The sequence below is a fragment of the Hemicordylus capensis genome, chromosome 2, assembly GCF_027244095.1.
Source record: "Hemicordylus capensis ecotype Gifberg chromosome 2, rHemCap1.1.pri, whole genome shotgun sequence".
NCBI classification, from domain to species: domain Eukaryota; kingdom Metazoa; phylum Chordata; class Lepidosauria; order Squamata; family Cordylidae; genus Hemicordylus; species Hemicordylus capensis.
The window spans coordinates 330,792,031-330,812,921 of NC_069658.1; the positions used below are offsets into that span (position 1 = coordinate 330,792,031).

At 45.5% G+C, this 20,891-nt stretch overlaps 2 protein-coding genes across 12 annotated transcripts in view; one reads left to right on the top strand and one right to left on the bottom strand.

Moving 5' to 3' along the window:
• Positions 1-31: 31 nt before the first annotated feature.
• Positions 32-8,055, top strand: RAB24 (RAB24, member RAS oncogene family). Of its 4 annotated transcripts, none has more exons than XM_053293603.1 (9): positions 32-169; positions 833-1,061; positions 1,575-1,643; positions 1,948-2,026; positions 4,800-4,867; positions 5,326-5,425; positions 6,258-6,308; positions 7,055-7,117; positions 7,533-8,055. In XM_053293603.1, the coding sequence occupies exons 2-9, from the start codon at positions 945-947 to the stop codon at positions 7,598-7,600; spliced, it is 615 nt and encodes a 204-aa protein (XP_053149578.1). In that variant the 5' UTR covers positions 32-169; positions 833-944; the 3' UTR covers positions 7,601-8,055. The 4 variants fall into 4 exon arrangements, with proteins under 4 accessions (XP_053149578.1, XP_053149577.1, XP_053149579.1 ...); XM_053293602.1 differs by lacking the exon at positions 32-169 and adding an exon at positions 176-346; XM_053293604.1 differs by lacking the exons at positions 32-169; positions 7,055-7,117 and adding an exon at positions 176-346.
• A 2,723-nt stretch (positions 8,056-10,778) lies between these two features.
• Positions 10,779-20,891, bottom strand: part of NSD1 (nuclear receptor binding SET domain protein 1) — a 104,489-nt gene continuing 94,376 nt past the window's right edge. For all 8 annotated transcript variants that reach the window (XM_053294501.1, XM_053294500.1, XM_053294499.1 and 5 more), the window contains exon 23: positions 10,779-19,900. In XM_053294501.1, the coding sequence (XP_053150476.1) occupies positions 18,045-19,900 (1,856 nt within the window). In that variant the 3' untranslated portion in view covers positions 10,779-18,044. The remainder of the gene's footprint in view (positions 19,901-20,891) is intronic.

The following is a 20,891-nucleotide window of genomic DNA, read 5'->3' on the forward strand; positions in this document are numbered from 1 at the left end:
GCCCCGCCCCATCACACGCTTCCGGTCCCGGGCGAAGCCCCGCCCCTTCCCCGGTTGCGCTCGGACAGGCTGCTTGGCCGCCGCGCCAGCGCAGAGACCAGCCCGAGTGGGGCTTCCCCGAGGCTCCCCGGTGAGAGCCGCCGCCGCGCTCCAGCGCCATGAGGCCGGGGTGAGTGCCATCGAGCTGGCGCTGCTTTTCTCGTCCCGTGAGAGCGGAGGGGCTGCCCATGTCTGGCCCGGGAGAGGTGGCCACCCTGCTTGGGTGTCGTATCACGCGATGACTGCTGCAGTGCTGACCCAGCTCCGTGAGGACCCCCCTGGCCAGTCCAGGAGCCCGGCTGCTCAGGTCCTGGTGCCCGTTAAATCGCTAGGGTTAGGGAGGGTTAGCCTCCTCGTTGTGCCAAGAATCTGTGGCTGTCGTGAAGTGAGCTTGCATAAGGAGCAATAACGGAAGCTAGAAAAAGTAGATGTAATTCTCCTGAAAAATTCATCCCCCATGTGGACAGCTTTTGCTGGAATGTGTGCTGATGAAGAAGCAAAAGAGCGATTTGAAGCAGCAAACGAGCATTTCTCCCACCCACCCCGCTTTAATTATTTCTGTCCTTTTTTTTTTGCACCTTTGCGAAGTATTTTTTCCCAAATGTTGTTACTGTGCGCCAGCAATCCCATAGGCATTTGTGTCGGCTGAGAGTGCTCTCAGTGGGTGTACCAGCATTCCTGGCTCTGCCAGGTGTTCTTCGGGTACCTCTTAGGATAAGAAGCATCTGGAGGGGAGGTGTGTTTATGCTGTGCCTTCTAGTACTCACTTTACTTCCGCATGTTCCTGTTGCAGGTGAGCTTTTCCATTGGAGCTGTACCTCTCTTTGGCTGCTGCAGCTAATTTGCTGAAGCGGGGGAGTTTGGGATCCCTCTAGAAGGCAACACTTGAGTGCAAGGGCAGGAGAATGAGTGGGCAGCGTGTGGATGCCAAAGTTGTGATGCTGGGCAAAGAGTATGTGGGCAAGACCAGCTTGGTGGAGAGATACGTTCACAACCGCTTCCTTGTGGGACCCTACCAGAATGTGAGTGTGTCCTTCTCATGGCAGAGGTCAAGAGCCTCTTCAGTCAGTTTGGATGAGCCATCTTCACTCTCCATTCTCCTTAATATTAATTTGCTTTTGTGTTAAAGAGAGACCTTTTAAAAAAAAAAAAACCTACATATGTTGCAGAACCGATAGTTGGGAAAAGCTTTGTAAATTGAAAGGGACTTTGGATAGCAAGAGAAAGTGAAACTACTTCATCAAGTGGGGCCATGCTGGCTGAGGAAGGAGAGAAACTGTTACTACCAGCTCTTAATTTAAATTAATTTTGCAAATAAATTCACCAAAGTTACCAATCCACAAAAATATTTGACAGGTTGCTTGCCAATGCGTACCTGTGTTAGTCATTTGTGACTCACAGCTGGTCTAAAAGAAAAACAACTCTTCTACAAAAACCCCGTTTGGTTCTCTGGGGCCCATGCTTACTCGCTATGAATGGTTATTGATTTACAAGGAGCGGGTGTAGCTCTTCCATATCTTCTCTCTTTATTCTAGACAATAGGTGCTGCATTTGTGGCCAAAGTGATGCAAGTGGGAGGTCGGACAGTCACCTTGGGAATCTGGGTAAGTCTGAGTTGAGAGGGAAGCGCCATAGGCTGTAGTAAGCTATAAAGTGCAAGGGAGCTTATAGTGTTTGGGTTTTAAAAGGGGAGGAGGGACATTGCTTATTGTAAACACTGCTGTGGTGAAGGATGCTGGCCTTCTCTCCCCGTCCCTAAACGTGTTTGTTTTACTTCAACTCTCCAACACTGATATTGTTTATTGATGGGCCTGTTCCCTGTTGTCCAGGAGGGGACTATCTTTGGGTTTCTAGGATTCTTTGTTACTGGGGACAAAATACAATTGCTTTCCCATTGCTGTTCTCTAGGATACTGCTGGCTCAGAGCGCTATGAGGCCATGAGCCGGATATACTACCGTGGAGCGAAAGCTGCCATTGTATGTTATGGTAAGGGCTCACTTTGTTTATTTATTATCTGTTCATACAGCCCCATCTGTCAGCTCTGGGAGGTTCACAACAAGCAAAACAGAAATGTAATTAAAACCAACCAAATGATAAAAAACTAAAATAATGTAAACAGTTTTAAAACAGTTTTAAAACCCTGGAAGGCCAGACCAAAAAAGTAAGTCTTAAGGGCTCTCTTGAAGGCTAAAATCCTCGGATTTCTGTGGAGAGTGCATTCAACAGCCTAGGAGCAGCTCTGGAGAAGGCCCGATCCCGAGTCCTCACCAGATCTACTGGTAGCAGCTGAAGGCAGACCTCTCCAGCTGACCTTAATGCGTGGTGGGGATCATGCAGAAGAGGCCACTTTCTAAAGTAACTCAGACCTAAGCTGTTCAGGACTTTAAAGGAAATAACCAACACTTTGTATTTTGTCCAGAAACGTTAATGACAGCCAGTGTAATTGTTTAAATACAGGCGTAATTGTTTAAATACAGGCGTAATGTGGTCTCTGGGTTGTCCAATCAGCCTGCCACATTTTGAACTAACTGAAGTTTCCGGACAACGTACAAGGGCAGCCCTACCTAGAGTGCATTGCAGTAGTTGAGCCTGGAGCACCCAATGTTTTGTGGTCATTCTCTTCAAGAAGTGGACACAGTTGTCAAATCAGCTAAAGCTGATGAAAAGTGCTCTTAGCTATAGCCTCCACCTGAGATACCAGGGTGAAGCAAGGATCCAAGACCACCCCCAAACTGCATACATGTTCTTTCTGTTGGAGTTTGTAACCCCATCCAGGACAAGAATATTTATCCCTCAAGTTCTGGTCCCTCACAATGAGCACCTCCATCTTGCTTGGATTCAGCTTAGTCCACTCCATTACTGCCTATAGGCAGGCATTTAGCAATAGCAATAGCACTTACATTTATATACCGCTTTATAGCCAGAGCTCTCTAAGCGGTTTACAATGATTTAGCATATTGCCCCCAACATTCTGGGTACTCATTTTACCAACCTCGGAAGGATGGAAGGCTGAGTCAACCTTGAGCCCCTGGTCAGGATCGAACTTGTAACCTTCTGGTTACAGGGCGGCAGTTTTACCACTGCGCCACCAGGGGCTCATGGTTTAGGAAGTGAATGCCATTTTCTGATAATGCAGATGCATTGTCTAGCATGCAGATGCAGGTACATGTGAAACTCTGGACTGCCAATGCCAGTAGAACATGTGTGCGCACACTGTCAAGGCTGGATATGGAAAGGTGATGCGTATGTAAAGTTTTGAGAGAAGTATCAAGTGAACTGTATAGAATTAGCATAGTGTGTTGCATGGGCTATCTTGTTCTACATATAATCGTAACCTTCCATCAGTATGTGCCACTTGAAGGCATCCTGTTCTTTTCTCTGCTGCCCCTGGACAACTGTTCAGGTGTATGTCTGCTGTTTCTGTTTGAGTATGTGAGTTGACTATTCTTGGCAATAACGCCCCATTGCTTTTCTTGCCTGTAGTGCTCCTTCATTTCTTACTCTCTATGCTGCCTGTTGAGCAAGTGCTTGTCCTGCTCCAGAACTATCAAGAGAGACAGCGTGTCTCCATCCAGTGCTACGGAGCACAATTGCTCAACTGTGCCTGTGTTTTGTATCCATGCCAGGAATCACTTGCTGACATACAGCCCAGTGAAACCTGGGCAGTTGAGCACTGTCCGTGCTGCCCTTGTGCACCTTCTAAGTTGCAGTGGACAGGGTTGTTCTGCAATATCGTGGGCAGGGTCTAGGTACATGCAGCAGTACAGGCAGTGCTCGGCCACTTGCATTTTGCTAGAAGGATGGCAAAGAGCTGCCATCATATCACTGTTACATTAAAGGCCGCAGTGCCATGGAGTGTATGGTTCTGTTTCCTTTTCCAGTCACTATTATGGTGGCAATGGAGTTGCTTGTGGGCAAGTGATAGGGAACTAGACAACAGCTAAATTTCAAGATTCGGGTTGTCCATGGAGGATACTTTATCAGCGGGGAAGGTTTCCTAACGTTTATTTACATAAATACAAAACTGTAAGGATGTTATGTTGAATCTCAACATAAATAAGAGGAATAGCTTCCCCACGCAGCCATACTGCACTGGGATTAGGGATGTGCATGGAACTGGCAGGGGCCGGTTCAAAGGCAGGGGGTGTGCCCACCATGTTTCCCCCACCAGCGCTCGCTAAAAAACCAGTCTAGCGGAGCAGCAGTGTACCTCCCTGCCGCCCTGTCCTCTCCTCGGACCGGAAGTAAGTGGAAGTAGCACGCGCCGACACACATGCCCACTTGATATGCGCACATGCACGGGCTACTTCCGGTCCGAGGAGAGGTACGCTGCTGCCCCGCCAGATTGGGTTTTTTTAGTGAGCGCCGGCAGGGGAAATGCGGCGGGTGTGTGTGTGTAAGTGCGCCCTCCCCCCCCTTCGAACCGCCCAGTGTTCGAACCTGTTCAGAGGCCCATAAAAGGGCTTCCAAACAGGTTTGTGCACATTCCTAACTGTGATGGGGTGGGCTGCTGCAGTCAAACGTTCTGGGAAGGGGAATATTTTGCTTATATTTATACACACATGAAATACACCAAAATACTTCCAAGATCATGGCAATGGGTCCTTTATGAACCCCTGAGAGAGCAAGCAGAGCTTCTCCAATTGACTGAACACCCTTCATTCTATTCCCTAGATGTACTCTGCCTTTTTAGGGGTGAGTGGATCTGCTTTATGTATCTTGGGTGGGATCTAGTCTTGACACCTCCCCACTTTCACAGATCTTACTGATAGCAGCAGTTTCCAGAGAGCAAAATTCTGGGTGAATGAGCTGCAGAACTTTGAGGAGGTGAGTAAATCTCCATTTCCAGGCAGGAAAAATGTATACCTGACCTTTCTGGGAGAGCAGCAGGGAATGTTGTTTTTCCAGTGGGGCATAGCCCTGCAAATGAAACACTTGATATTGATATGAAGCAATTGGGACACTGCAGAGGGGTTTGTCAATTTACTGACTGGTGTAACTGAATTGATTTTGTGGTTTTCATGGGGCTCTCAGGCAGTCTCCCATCCAGATACTGACCAGGCTCAGAGATGCTTAGCATTTACCATATTGACAACATTGTGAGCCCTCCTGCCCTGTGTGCCCAAGGATCCCATTTTGGGCATTACAAGAAAGTGTTTCAGTATGCTAGTGATTTTGTTGTGGAGGTAAACTTGACACAAGTTCTTGGGACCAGGTGAGGGTATATTTGCGTGCTAGACTGATCTTGTTTCCGAAGCCCTTGTCTTTATTCTCTTCCTCTGCAGAATTGTCGGATCTATTTGTGCGGCACCAAGAGTGACTTATTGGATGAGGATAGGAGAAGGCGGGAAATTGACTTCCATGATGTGCAGGACTATGCAGATGGTGTGTTTTTGTCTCCACTCGTTGCTAGAAGGAGATGCACCCAGGAGCCCTGTTGCTAGGGTCTGTGGTGGTCCTCTTTGTGAGTCATTCATTCACAGACAGTTCAATAGAAAACTTGACTGCCTGGCTTGCTATTGGGCCAAGTCTGTCCTTTCTAAGATGACAATAGCCCTGTTCAGCTATTATAAAATGTGGGGATGCTGCACTTGCACACTCTGAAACCTCCCCTCTGCACTGACATGCTCAGAAGCCCACCCCCATTTGCAGAGACAAATGCTGTACTCATGAACAGATTCTTCCTCTGATGCAGAACTTTGGGACATCCCAGCTATGGACAGGGGCATGCTTCTTATTTGCATCAGTGTGCGGGTTGGTACAGCTTTCCCTTTTTATAATGCCTAAACAGTTCTCCTGCTGATTGTAATTCCTCTGTGGAGAGAACAAGGCGGTGGAAAGCTTCGTCACCTGAGGGGCAGAGACGAGAGAATTTGACTTTACAATTAGTTGTTCTGGAAGCAGCCATGCAAGGTTTGTGCTTTCACTCAGTGAAGAAGTCAGCCCTCAACCCTTAAAGAAAAGATGCTCGGATTTCCTTTATAGGGAATCCAGCCATTGGCCGTGCAATGCCTTTGGTTTTTTTGGCTGGGAGTCAGGGGAGGCAGTTGTGTGGGGCAGCTGACTGGGAGAAGATTGAGGTGAGCCCTCAGGCTGTAGACCCAGCCTCATAAGCCACACCGGGGTGTTTTGAAGGAACAGTTTGTGTATCATCTGTTGCTGGGGACCATTTTACTATAGAGTAAGACTTATACTCTTTGACTTACTCTGATTTCAGGAATCAAAGCTGAGCTGTTTGAAACTTCTAGTAAAACTGGACAGAATGTGGGTAAGTACACTTTTCATTGTGCAATATATAGTTTTGTGCCCAAGGTATGGCTAGTATCTTTGTATGGGCAGGCTGCTGGAATAATGTGGCTGCTGTTCTCTTTTTACCTTGGGTCTTCTGCTAATTCCCTTTATTTTGCCAGTCTCTGATTGTGGGGGATGGGAAGCTTGTGTGTGGATGGAGTCATTGTGCTTTCTGATATGGAAAGATGATTCAGAGTAAAGGCTTTGCCCTTTGTTCATATAGAATTGCAGTACAATCCTACACATGTGTATTTGGAAGCAAATGCCATTGAGTTCAGTGGGACCCAGCATTGAATCTCCACAATATACTGTATTGGTTCCAGTGGTCTGGTTACCTCCAGCAGTATAACTGCTGTCTGAGAGTGAACAAGAGGGATGGGTACCTGGGTTGCAAGATCTGTCTATGAGATTGCTTAGTTTGGCTGCTTTAGCAGTAATATAAATCTAATAAATTTAAATTTGCCAGATGCAGGATGCTTGGCTTTGCTGTCCTCTGAACACAGTTCTGCTCCATTGCTCCTAGTGCTGTGATTGAGAAATGATCTAGTGCAGTGATTCTCAAACTTGGGTCCTCAGGTGTTATTGGACTTCAACTCCCATAATCCTCAAGCAAAGGCCACTGAGGCTGGGGATTATGGGAGTTGAAGTCCAATAACACCTGAGGACCCAAGTTTGAGAATCCCTGATCTAGTGGGTTTGGGGTTTTTTTAATCTATTTTTAAGATGAGCTCTTCAAGAAGGTGGCCGAGGATTATGTCCAGTTTACTGCCTTCCAGGAGATGACAGGTGAGCTTCTGCAAGAGATGCTGCTGCCCTTTGTGCACTCTCATGCCCATTTATATCTTCTTCCCTTTACATTTTCTGGTATTCCTGGACTGCACATTCCCTCCGGACAAAAGTGGGTCTTGGGAACATTTTTGGAATGGTTGTCAGAGTGTTCAGAGAGATGTTAATGTTTGTCACACGTGTGGGAAGCACAGACTCCATGAACACCATTTCCAAATATCTCTGATGACTTGTTGATACATGCCGGAGTGGCGGGTGGTGATGAGTGAAAGAGGGCGTTGGTCATTAGACTCTGTATGTACTGAATTGGTCCACATGGGGCAAGGACACTTAAGGTCCTTTTTATGGAGCCATAAGTGTCTTCCTGCTACAGATCTCCACCACTTGCTTAACACTGTGTATGCTTTGCTTTCAGTGGAAAAGGGAGTAGATTTGAGCCAAAAGAGCACCACCACCTACTTCTACAGCTGCTGCCATCACTGAGTTCTCCTTCTTTTGCCAAAAGCTATGTTCTCCTCCTGGATTGACAGTCCATGCTGTTCAGACAGTTCACATCTTCTACCTGGTATATGGCATGTGTTGCCTTTTGGACATGTAGAGCATCACTTGCTGGCATCTCCCCTTGGAACAGGGTGGTAGGGGGCAGAGTACAGCAGACCCAGGGGTTTTCGGCATATACTTACAAGACTTGCTGCCTTGTTGACAAGAGACCACTATTACCATGTGCTCCTTCTCCCCTCCAGAGGCTGATTACATTATTGAAACACATCAGGAATTGCTGTTTCTCAAAACTGGTTCCATGCAGAAGAGACCCTGTGCTGGCCATGGTTAATTTTACCATTTTGATGGTGTTGCCTGATTCTTTGCTTATTATTTAAATGGCTTCTAAGTTCTATAAATGTAAATAAAAGTGCATTGTGGTCCTGTGTTGAAGAAAATGGCCAGGTTTGTGTTGTTGATAGAGTGAAGACTGTTTCCAGACGAATCTAACAGGAAAGCTCAGCGAAGATGGGGTTTACTATCTGCAAGCATGGCTGGTAGGGGGATGTGCACGGAACCACGGCAGGGACGATGCACATTACTCCCACTGCTTCCCCCCCCCGGTGTCCATTTACTTGCAAGCCCATTAGGGCGGCAGCGTGCCCCCCTGTTGTCCGGATATGCCTGGAAGTCTCCGACGCGCCTGTGCCAGCGTGTGAAAGACATGTGAGACTTCTGGTCATAGCCAGACAACGGGGTGGCAAGGAGATATGCTGCTGCCCTGAGGGGCTTTCAAGTAAACGGATGCCAGTGGGGGGGGGTGGCGGGAGGGGTAAGCACACACTCTCCCACTCTCAAACCGGTGGAACTGCCCGTTCTCCAAACCAGTTCGGTGCACATCCCTAATGCTGGAGGGACAGCAGATTGAGTGAGTTATTTATTATTATTTCTTAATTATTATATACATTTTATATCCCACTCTTCCTCCAAGGAGCCCAGAGTGGTGGACTACATACTTGAGTTTCTCCTCACAACAACCCTGTGAAGTAGGTTAGGCAATTAGGAGTTACATAATATATGCCTTTTGGGGTATGAGCTTAAAATCTGACCAACTTTCAACAGTGGACATTTCTCTGTGATGATTGGGGAATGGGGGGAGTTCTTCAGAAAAAAAGTTGTGATATATGGATCCTTATAGAAATCTGCTGATATCTTTTATTGGCCAGCTTTGGTTGATAGAACTGTCTGTGAGAGAACAGTCCCTGTTAGTCCAGAACTGTGAAAATACTCCTTATGACTACCTGTTTGTATGGACAGACAGTGACGGGGTTTCAGCTGATTATTAGCAAAACAGCCCAGGAAACACCTAAGAATGGAGTCTTCCCAGACCTGGTTATAGTTGAACTGAATGTGTGTGTGCCTGTTTATGCAAGCAGAAAATATTAGGGAAAGCAGAGATGCCCATGTGGTTTGGGATCACAGCAGCAATTGCCTCACAAGGCATAATGTACAAATTGGGGCATGGAACATTCTTCATTCAAGCAGAAAGGTTATATTTCTAGTTCCAAGGAGGAATTCATTTCTTAATATACAAGCACTTTTGCCATTTATTCCCTTTCATCTGCCAGTCAATCTGGTTTATTCTCAGAAGTGACAGGTGAGCATATCAATCTCATACAAAACCAATGTTGGTTCTTCTCCAAAATGGAAAGGACCTAGCTACTCTAGCTTGTTGTGAAGCATAAAGCCAGTGCTAGTAACCTTTGGGTTGCTAGGGAGCATTACTGGAAGTTCTTCAAGTGATCAAGTAAGTAGGGTTACTGGGAATTGGTTTATTTCATATATTACACAAGCTGCTGAAGCTCTTACTGAAACTAAGGGGAAGAGAGAGCAGTAATTTTGTCATGGTGGCCTTAGTCATGTCAGTTTTTCTGAGTTTCACTTCCTCTGATGTTTAACAGTAAAATAAGTCAGCTTGCTGGAACGTTTGATAAAAGACCTCAATCTTAAGCTCTGTAAATGTGATTAAACAGTCTTACATCTCCATTCTTTGGCATCAAGGATGTTTGGCTTATTCTTATTGCATCTCAGAGCATGGGCTCACAGGAGTCCCAAAGAATTGGGCTGGAACTTGCGTGCCCTAGGATAGGAACAAATGTATTCAGTGGGCCAATTCAGACAGCACCTTACTGAGCCACATGAGAGCAGGCCTGTGAAAGGAACAGTACCCACCCCCATGTTATAAAGGGGTGTGCCAGGAAGGTGTTACACACAAACCTGACACAATATAAACTTCCTGACCTAGGGTAGCATATATAGTGACACCCGCTACCACTAACAAATGGAACCTTATAAGTGACACGTACACTTTCAAATGCAAACCTTTGGCAATCTCAATCCATACTTGTCAATTCCTGCCTGTAGCAGGATGTTTTCATCCAATGATTCTGGATGTTTTATCCTTCTGTTTGGAGGCATTTAAACCAGGTTTTGCTTGAAAGAATCTTGGGAGTTGCAAGTTGCTGAGGAACCTCTGGCTTCCCTCACAGAACTAGAGTCTCTGGGTTTCCCTGAGAGGAGGGGATGGCTGTTAACTAGAGTAAAAGGGGTGCACAGGTTAGTCTTCCTGCAGCTGCTTTTTTCTTGATGTCACTTTCCCCCCAAACAGTCTAATTCTGGAAGAGTATGTGGCAGGGGGGGGGAAATGCATCTGGTGGGGAGGAACAAGGTGGTTAAATGGAAAGCATAGGAAGGGTTCAGTGCCCTTCATTCATGTGTCCTACTGCTTCATGTGACTGGGGCAAATCCATATTTAAACAAGTAGGACTGCTATTATATGCCGCTTCATTCTAACCTGCATCAACAAGGATTTCAGGTATGCACAGTTGGTTCAAACTACAAACACTGCATTTTGAAATAAGCTGCAAAAGAGCTGTGAATTTCCCTCTTGGTGCTATACTTCCATTAATAGCAAACAACAGAGGCTGAAAAGCTCCTTAAGAGTCATTAGAATTCTTTAGAACTCAGACAGTCCTCTGCCTACGACACATGGAATTCAAGATCCTACCTTTTCCAGGCACTGGTATCTTTCTACCAGCTTGTAGAGATTTCCTTTTGGTTTTGACATTAAAAAACTGTTCAGAATCTGCTCTGCCCAGGCTCAATGAGACAATACACACAATCAAGAGTAAAGTGGAACTTTACTTTACAGTAATTGCTTTCTCTTATATACAAAGAATTACAGTACATATTCTGGGAACACCTGGGTAGGGCAACCTTATTTTTGTTTTCATTGTGAGTTTCACATACACAGTCAACTGGCTAAGGGGAGCAAAAATTATTTAATGATCCAAAACTCTTCCTCTTCTTCAAATATAGATACTATTAACATTTCCCTTGCCAACTTTTCCAACGAGAACACAGATGAGAAATGAGTAGCTCTGTACAAATGCATTAAGCCTGGCTGTCACTAACACCGGTTTGTGTCCCTGGTGCCTTCCCTCTCATTCTCCATGCAAAACACAGCAATAAAGCACTAGGGAGTCATTGCAGAACAGCCATTTGCTTGGGCTTTCCCCTGCAATGATGCTTCTGTGCTCAGTCGCAACTCCCACGGAGGTGTTCTCCTGAAGCAGCAGCCAGCATGCCAGGGAGAGGCGAAGCAATATAGGATTGCTTGGAGAAACAATCTTCCTGCTCCAGCTCATGTTAACACTGCTCATGTTAATCTCCAACCCTCGCCTCCCCATTTTCTCTTTTGTAATTGCTCCTTGCCCAACAGTGGAGAGAACCCTCCCATTTTAGTCCAATTCCAAGCCCTTGCGAAAGCAAACACGAGGACAGACTGCTAAGCTTTTTTTTTCTTTTTTTTATAACAGTGCTTTTGTCCAGCACATTACAGACTTGACAAATTCTAAGCACCACACATGCATTTTATAAAAAAAGTGATAAGAGCGCCATCCCTCTTCAGCTGCCTCAGGGACCCTCTCCCTTTGTTTACAGCAGACACTGTTCTAGGCCTAAGTGGTTCCAGGGATCTATGAGCAATTCCACACTGCTGTGCTGCACCCACTGTGCAGGGATACAAAAAAGAGTTACTCTTGTATAGCTGTTCTGCCCTAGATCTTTTATTACACAAAGTTGTAAAGGAATAGCTACCTACATATTTGCGTATGCGCAAGCACACATTTTCAAAATGCCACTGTACCAGTAGCAAAAGAACAGTGGGACATAGTGTCCTTACTGCTCGAAAGTGATAGGATTTGATAATTTAGACGTCAAGAGGCAAACATAGTTGTCATTAAATACCATATCTATTTTCTTTCAGTATCTGAGAAATAAAACAACTTGCTCTCAGATACGGAGGTAACTTGAAAATGCCACAGTGCACTTCTCCCCAACAGCATCTCAACACTATGCAATGTCCATTATGCAACTGACTGCTGACAATATCGGGGTAGCACGTAAGCTTGTAAACAGTTATGCAAATTTAAAGAGAAGGCTTCATCTGCTTAAGCACAAAAACATGGGGACTGAGGAACGTTAATCAATTCAATTTCAAATTTCCACTTTCTAATAGAAAAGTCCAGCCCTCTGCTTCTCCATTCCACAAACCAGTGATCCTAAACCAAATTAACAGTAGCCAGTTTAGCACCCACAGAATAATGCAAAAGGGATGCATTCTGGAGCATCGAGGGCCATTACAGCTGCATTGCTAAATTGCACTGGCCGAGGGCCTCTAGATATTTCAATAAAAAGAGAACTGCAATTTTTATGCCTCTCTTGCCCCACCCTGCTGGTTTCATTCAACATTGTTTAGGCCTCAATCCTAGCCCTGGAAAAATGGAATTCCGCAATGTTATAGTGAGAAGAAGCAAGGAGAGCACCGAACTTAGCTTAACTTTGTTGAGCTGCCACAAATGCCCAATTGCTTACAAATAAAGATTACAATCTTTTAACAGATCTAGGCATCCACAGGCTTTCGAATCACAGCTGCTCTTCTACATAAGAAGATAAGAACAGCCCTGCTGGATCAGGCCCAAGGCCCATCTAGTCCAGCATCCTGTTTCGCACAGTGGCCCACCAGATGCCGCTGGAAGCCTCAGACAGCAGTTGAGGGCGTGCCCTCTCTCCTGCCATTACTCCCCCGCAACTGGTACTCAGAGGCACCCCGCCCCCGAGGCTGGAGGTGGCCCACAGCCCTCCGACTAGTAGCCATTGATAGACCTCTCCTCCATGAAGTCATCCAAACCCCTCTTAAAGCCATCCAGGTTGTCGGCTGTCACCACATCCTGTGGCAGAGAGTTCCACAAGTGGATCACACGTTGTGTGAAAAACTACTTCCGTTTGTTGGTCCTAGACCTCCTGGCAATCAATTTCATGGAGTGACCCCTGATTCTAGTGTTGTGTGAGAGGGAAAAGAATCTCTCTCTCTCCACTTTCTCCACGCCATGCATGATTTTATAGACCTCTATCATGTCTCCCCGCAGTCGTCTTTTTTCTAAACTAAAAAGCCCCAGGTGTTGTTGTCTTGCCTCATAAGAAAGGTGCTCTAGGCCCCTGATCATCTTGGTCGCCCTCTTGTGCTAGGGCACAAATCTTTATAGAGGAAAGAAGCAGGTAAGGTAGAACGCCTAATTTCCAAAGGGCACTGCACACAGTTCTGTTCAGTCACCGACATGCATGTTTGTCTATCAAAAAAAGTGGACTGAAACATACCATCTTATGGACTAGCATCTTATCACAAGAATGGTGCAAATACACTTTGGAAGGGATATCTGTTCAAGATAGTGAGCAATAGTTACATGCTCTCAGGACTCTTGTAAAAACATAACTGTTTCTGGAAAAGCCAGGTATTTAACTTTCATTTCAATGCAGTTTTGAAGAGATCCTGGCTTGTTCCGTATTTCATATGGATACAGTAATAGTGTAATATTTTTATATGATGTAATTTCAAGTACTGGTGTAAATTCTATAAAAGGGGAACATGGCCTTTTGTTACCTCCATGATAATCAATTACTCTTGCCAATCAAGGTAGTAATATGCCTGGCTCCATTATATCCAGAGCGCCATCTGTTTAGTAATTTTATAAGCTTATCATGCAAGTATTCAGTCTGATACAGCACAGAATCATTTAGAGTTCGAAAGGACCTTAGAGGCCCTCTAGTCCAAACTCCCTGCTCAGTGCTGGAAATTGCTGCAGAATCGCTGACAGATGGCAGTCCAGCCTCTGCTTGGAAGACTCCAGGGAAGGAGAGCTGACCACTGGGAGAGGCAGACTGTTCCACGGTTGGACAGTTCTTACAGTGAGGAAGTTCCTCCTAATATCGAGCCTAAACCTGCTTCCTTGTAATTTCTACCCCCTAGTTCTAGTCCTGCCCTCAGGAGCAACAGAGAACACGTGTCTACTAGCTCCTCCTCCTCTGTGATAGCCATTCAGGTATTTCAAGATGGCTATCATATCTCCATTTAGTCTTGTCTTCTCCAGGCTAAACACATCCAGCTCCTTCAATCGTTCCTCTTGGGACTTGGCTTCCTGAGCATCTCAATGTTTATCCTTTATTATCCATCATCATCATCTTCCTCCTAAGGCTGCAAAAGAGGGGCAGTTCTTGGTTGAATTTCAGAAAGCCGGGGGAGGGGAGGAGCCAAATTTGCAGTGGTCAGTAGCTTTTTGCTCCTTCACAGTTCACAGAAATGTAGTAAATTATGAAATAGCTAAACCAGCATTCCCTCTAACAAGGAATTCTAGATGTTGTTGACTACAACTCCCAGCATACCCTGCAGCAATGGCCTTTGGCTGAGAATTATGGGAGTTATAGTCAAAAACATCTGGGATATCTTCACACAGATTGAATAAAACTCTTAAATCTCACCCAGTGGAGCACTCCATTTTCTGCATGAAATATTTAAACATAACAAAATGCACACGCTTGGCAGCTCAAACACCAGAGGCTTATCACTGGTATTTACACCTCAAGCAAAGTACCACAAAAGCAACAGCAGAAGATACCACTATGCCCTAATATTTTCAGAGGCAAGGGTAAATTTCATTTCTGGCAGCCCAGTTCTTGGCAAAGCTAGCTAATTCAGGCTAGGGAAAGGGCAAGTAACAGGTCATTTACATACACATTCTTCCAAGCATAATGATCTATACGAATATCCAGCCCCATCACTCTTCTAGCTGGTGTCCTTTTGGAGATCCATCTGCATTAAGATTCCTCAGGGTGCTACAGCAGTTGGCCTCTGCTTGATCAGTGATCCTCCTGACAGAATGTTCTGCCTCATGTGAGTGAAGCAACTCTTCCCATTCCACAGAGGAAACTCTATCTCCTGCCTTGTATTTATTGATCAGGGACTTGGCTCTGATTAATGTTCCTGTATGCACACTTCTCTAAGCTGTACCCTATGACTTCCTCATTTATCCTAATGAACTAAGCACCAGCTTTTATATAGTTACAGAGATGCTCTCTATATAGGGTAAAATTGTGCTACAGTCATGCATGTGCACGCACACCCCACATACACTTCTGTGAAGTTTTCTATATCAGATACTTAGTTTGATTTAGCAATTTCTTATTTTTGTGAAACACATCAGTCAGGGTGGGAGTAGGTTGTAAAACTGAACCTGTACAAAGGGAGAGGCTCTCAAGGGAGAAGTGGAGGATAAAGTGAGACACCCGTTTGAAATGCCATGCAAAAAAACCCAAAAAACCTCAACCTAGTTCAAACAGAAGTTCCTAGCCAAGGATCCGGAAGGCTGCTGCTGCTACAGTGTCACATACTTGATCTGTGGAACCTGCACTTAGCACAATTCACTTTGAAATGAACATTTCTCTGCTTTGAAGGTTTAAAATAGCCTCCACCAAAAATATTCACAGTTTATTTCCCCACCCCCACCCATGAAACAAATAGCTAGTTAGAACACATGACAATGCAAGAACAGAGTTGGACAAAGCAGTGCAGATATATTTCATGTTACAGGTACAGCTGGCTGGCGGTGGGGGGGGCAGGGGGCTGACACGAACGAAGCCCTAAACACACAATCTACAGGACAAAGTCCAGCTCACAGGAAGGCCTAAATATGTGAAATTTTAGAGCTGTATTTCCCCCCCACCCCACCCCAAAGACATGAGAAATATTTAATACACTGAGCCTCATGATTGGGTTTGGCTTGCTTGTTTAAAAAGGTGTTTTGTTTTTCTTCCTTTTAAAAAGTGTTAGTAAAAATGCCCTTGGCTTCTTGTTTCTGTCTCATTCAGAAGCAGGGTCCTGTTCCCCCCTGTACAAGAGCTGCACAGAAACCAAAGGGGTTTGCGTTTCCCTTGTTTCAGCAATGAGTGGCACTCAGCCCGCAGGTCTTCAAGGCAAACCAACTTTAAAGCACTAACATTCCATTAGCCATAATGCTTTGCAAAGCTGTACTCAGAGAAGGTGCAATGGGTCAGAAGAGAGGATGAGATGCACCACGGTGTAAAGAATGTTTTGTAGTGCCCAGCAAGTATTGTCATTGTAGAAAGCCAACACTGGGGAAAGTAATAGATCAGAATCTGAACGGCTGCTAGAACAAGCTGCAACACTGGCAATTGCCTGTAGGACCTGAATACCCCTGCTTTATCTGTTCCAAGAGGAGACAATCTGGGTTAGGAGATAACTAGGACTCCTGCTCAGAGCAAAATCCTAGGAAACTAAAAAGGACAAAGTGGAAGATGAACAAGAGTTTGCTGCTTGAAACTTCAGCAAGACGGATAGTGGGACTCCAACTGCCCAGGCAAGTAGAACATAAAGGAGAAAAAAGTTGGCCTGGGGTGTGGTGGGGAGGGGAGGGGAGGGGAGATGGTCAAGCTGCTTCCTGATGACATAGTGTTGAACTGAAACCACCCTGTGAAGTACCTTGTATGGTATGCCTGCCTGCCCCTAGCAGGAACATAGCCATCTTCAGGCCCAAGTAGTAATTTTACTGATTCTCAGCTATAATTTTACAGTAGCACCTCATCAATGAAGCAGGAAGCTGCATTTATGTCTGCAGGTAACATTTCTGCCTAGATGGAGAAAACAAATGTTTATCCCAGATTTGCACAAAATACCAGCCTGGTAATCCACCAGGCATTAAAATGCTACACTGACTAGGAAATGGAGAAGAGGAAAAAGAACCAAAATCTCAGCCAGCTGCTGGAGCCCTTTGTGTTCCAGTGTGAGAACTATGACCCAACCATCTCTGTTTCGGACACGCAGAGACTCTTCAGTGTAGCCCAGTGAATTCAAGTCTTCTTTCAGTATTTTTGTTAAGACGAGAGATGTGTTAAGCCAGAGACTGATCAAGGAAAGATTTTTAAAGCACACTTATCTCCAGTCTGGACACATTTATTCTCAAAGGGGCTGGTCCAACCTGCCTTCCGAATTAGGCTATGCTTAAAGCCAGAGCAGTACCCCAAACACTGCAAAGCATAGAATACAAACATGGTTCCTAAACACATGTTTGCAGTGGAGGAGGGAAAGAAGGCAAGTTTAATTTGTCTGCCATTACTAATCATTCTGACTGCAAAAAGACAGGACTGGGTGGGAGTTAGAAAACAGCAATGATGCACTGCAAGATTCAAAAAAGAGATTTACTCATTTATCTAACCTGCTGCCACCCTTAGTGGTCACAATTCTGAAGAAGTGGGAACTCTGACTGCCTTGTACTAAAAGTCTAAATTCCAAGAATAAAAATGTGGTAAATGGTATTTTTGAATCCCCACCTCCAATGGTAGAGCATACCTCAGGCATTCATGGAGGAGTAAAATGTTCTGCTTGGCAAAACTGGACATCTCAACTAACTTCAAGTAACATTATTTCAAAAAGCACCTGTATGTGACAAGTTTTGCCTTGGCAGCATATTCTCAAGCAAACACTCCAAAAGCAGAACAGTAAGGAAATGGAATTAGAAGGCGGGAGGGGAGTGTCAAGACCTTCCTTTCATCTGTCCCAATAACTGAGCATATTGGTTAATCATTTGGAAACATGAGGTGCCAGTGAAGAACGGCTGACTTGCATCTTGTGAGACCAGACAGAAGGAAATTACTTCTTTGGAACAATGTAGGGGCATTTAGGACATACAGCACTGATGCAGGTCTGCCACTCATATATACAAGGTTAGTAACTGGATTATTTCAATGGAATTAGAGAGTTTATCCACAGTGGAGTCCTTTATTTCAACTTTATTGTTTGCAAAATGAAGGAACAGTCCATCTACATTCTTGCTCCTTGGTTGGGGGGGTCATTCAGATTTAGGGAAATGTACCTGTATAGATCACAAGAAGTTTGATGGGATGTTGTTGGAGGTTAAGGTTCTAGGGAAGAGAATTTAAAAAAAAAACAAACAAACCCAAAAAACCAAAATACCTTTCCCCATACAATAAAAAACAAAAACAAAAAAATTGTGACCCGTCTGGCCTCAAACTGGCTTTACTTAGGTTTAGACTCAGTAGGTTCACGGCCAGGAGAGTCCTGGTCCAATACTAGCACCGCATTTTGTTCAGACAAAGGCAAAACCACCGGCCCCACAGGTGTTTGTGCTTTCCCAGAGAGCCAAGAGATCTGCTCAAATGTCTGAATGTTTCTGGTTAGCCACGAAGTTTGCCCGGAAGGCAATGGAGCTTCCCTCACAGGCCAAGGAGGTTGTTCAAATGCACACAATCTTTCCGTTGACCAAAACGCCTGCTCCATGGAGGGTGCAGGTTCCACTTCTTGGCCCGGACAATGACTAGGCTCCGGGCACTGCCGTTTTTCAGCTGTCCAAAGTAATTGTTCTGGGGAGGATAGTCCTTTTGCACTGAGCCAAGGGGTCTGTTCATGAATTTGCAAGTTTTCTAGAGGGCAGGTAGTTTGCCCCATGTATGTTGAAAATTTCCCTGTAGGCCTACAAGACTGCTCATCAGATACAGATGTCCGTTCTTTCTGCTGAGGGTTCTGCTCCACAGTCACAGAGCCTTTTTCTTTTGGCTGAGCATTCTGGTCAACAGGCCTCAGTGCTTTCTCCGAAAGCAAAGGCCTCGGGCTTCTTGGGGCAGGAAGCCTGTCTGACAGATGAGGCCTCAGGCCTGTGGTGGTAGACGGCTTGTCTGATGGCACAGGCTGAGCATCCGCTGGGGTAGAAAGCCTGTTGGGTGTCTGAGGCCGCAGTCCCATAGAAGTGACTGGCTTTTCTGATGGTTTAGACCTCAAGGCTATGGGGGAGACTGGCCTGACCACTGCCTGAGGGCTCAGAGGAGCAACAGACTTGCCTGAAGGCTGGGGCGGTGGGCCAACAGAAATGGCTTTATCCAGTGGCTGAGCCCTCAGAGCCTCTGCAGGCTTGTCCATCATTTGGAGATTTGGTGTGTCTGTGGCAGGTGGCTTGTCTAACATCTGGGAGCTGGAGGTGTCTGCAGAAGATAACCTGTCTGACATCTCTGGCCCTGGTGACTCCATAGTGGGAATTCTGTCTGATGTCTGAGGTTCCAACGCCTCTTTGGCAGGTGGCTTGTCTTCAGGTCCTGATGCCTCTGTGGTGGATGGCTTGTCCGAGGGCTGTAACTCATGGACTACAGTGGAGGATAGCTTTTCTGAGGGTTGCAACTTCTGGGCAATGGTGGAGGCTAGCTTTTCAGAGGGCTGTAACCTCAGGGCCACAGCCGTGGAGGGTGATTTTTCTGAGGAATGTAGCCTAAGAGCCACAGCAGAGAGGGGCTTGTCCGATGACTGCAATCTAAGGGCAAGGGCTGAGGATAATTTGTCTGAGGGCTTTAACCTCAGGGCTAGGGTGGAGGGCAGTTTGTCTGAGGGTTTTAAGCTTAGGGCTAGGGTGGAGGGCAGTTTGTCTGAGGGTTGTAGTCTCAACGCCACGGTGGAGGGTGATTTATCTGAGGGCTGTAGCTTCAGTGCAACAGAGGAAGGTGGCTTGTCTGAGGACTTTAGTCTCAGAGCCAACGAAGAGGAAGGTGGTTTATCTGAAGATTGCAGCCTCAGAGCCACAGTCAGAGGTAGCCTCTCTGATGGCTGAGGTTTCGGGCTCGTGGCCGTGGGCTGCTGCTCTGATGGCTGAGTGTTTTGACAGCCAGTTGCTGATTCTGTGGGAGGTGCATACTCACGAATCTCTCCTGGCTCTAGAGGATTAGGGCCACAAGGATCATGTTCTGTACATGATAGGCGTCCATCCAATTTAGAGATGAATAGCATGCCTTCGCGATGCTGCTTGCAGAAGGATCTGGGACACATCTCACAGAAGGAAGCTGCTTCTTTGCTACATACATCACACTGATGCCAAGGGCACTCCCATTTTCCTGCAGCATAGAAAGAGGGGAAGGGGCACAACTGAGTAGGGATGCATAGGACAGCTTTCTTGTCAGAGAGGAAAATATCTCAAATAAACAAGCAGGAAAACCTTCCCTGATGGACACTGTGCAAGGAATATTAGGCAACTCAGGTCCAGTTTTCCAAGTATCTGGTTGCTAGAATAAAATTACAAATTAGTATTTACATAAAACTCAGAAACCTAATCCAGTACTGACATTGATATCATTCTGTTCTAATTGCTGTGTTTCAATTTCAGTTCAAATTAAATGTTCAACCTTGGTAAATGTAATTTTCTAAAGAGAAACGTTTCTTTGATGTTGGTTTTGCTTCTTGAGAACCTTTTTTAAAACTAACATATGTCTGGATCTACAGTCAGCATCGCCTTGTGAAACAGAACTGGGGTTCTGATCTAAGGAGGAATGAAGCTTGATGGAGAGCAGCCAGAATTCTGGAGAACATGGAGTTCTGGGGCCACATTTTATTTCATTTTCTTGAAAGGGAAGAACGGTCAAATAAGGTACAAGGCTTGTACAAGGAGAGAATCCGAAATAGCAAACTAGCAGGGCCTTAGGAAGACGAGAAGTCGGGGCTTTACAAACTAACAATGCAGGCACATGAGGGCAGCACGTGTGAGGCATGAATCCTACCTCATGAACAACATTTGTACACAAAGGGTTGGGAAAGTGCTAGTGGAGACTGCCTCAGCAGATTCCTTCTCTACCATCTTAAGGGAAAGCCCCAGAGATGGTTTAGTACTTCTTTTAAGTTGCTGCTTCTGCCTCTTGCGATATGCAGTGTTGTGGAATTTTCCTTTTTATCATTATTCTTAGTTATATTTTCTATCCTGCCCTTCTGAGCTCAAGGCAGAGTGCAGGGTTGTTTCCCCCATCCTCACTTCCTCTGCCTCTGTTCCTCATCCAGTTGATTCTACTGGAATATGCTCCTTTTGGCGGCAATTAAATGCTCACATAACATAGT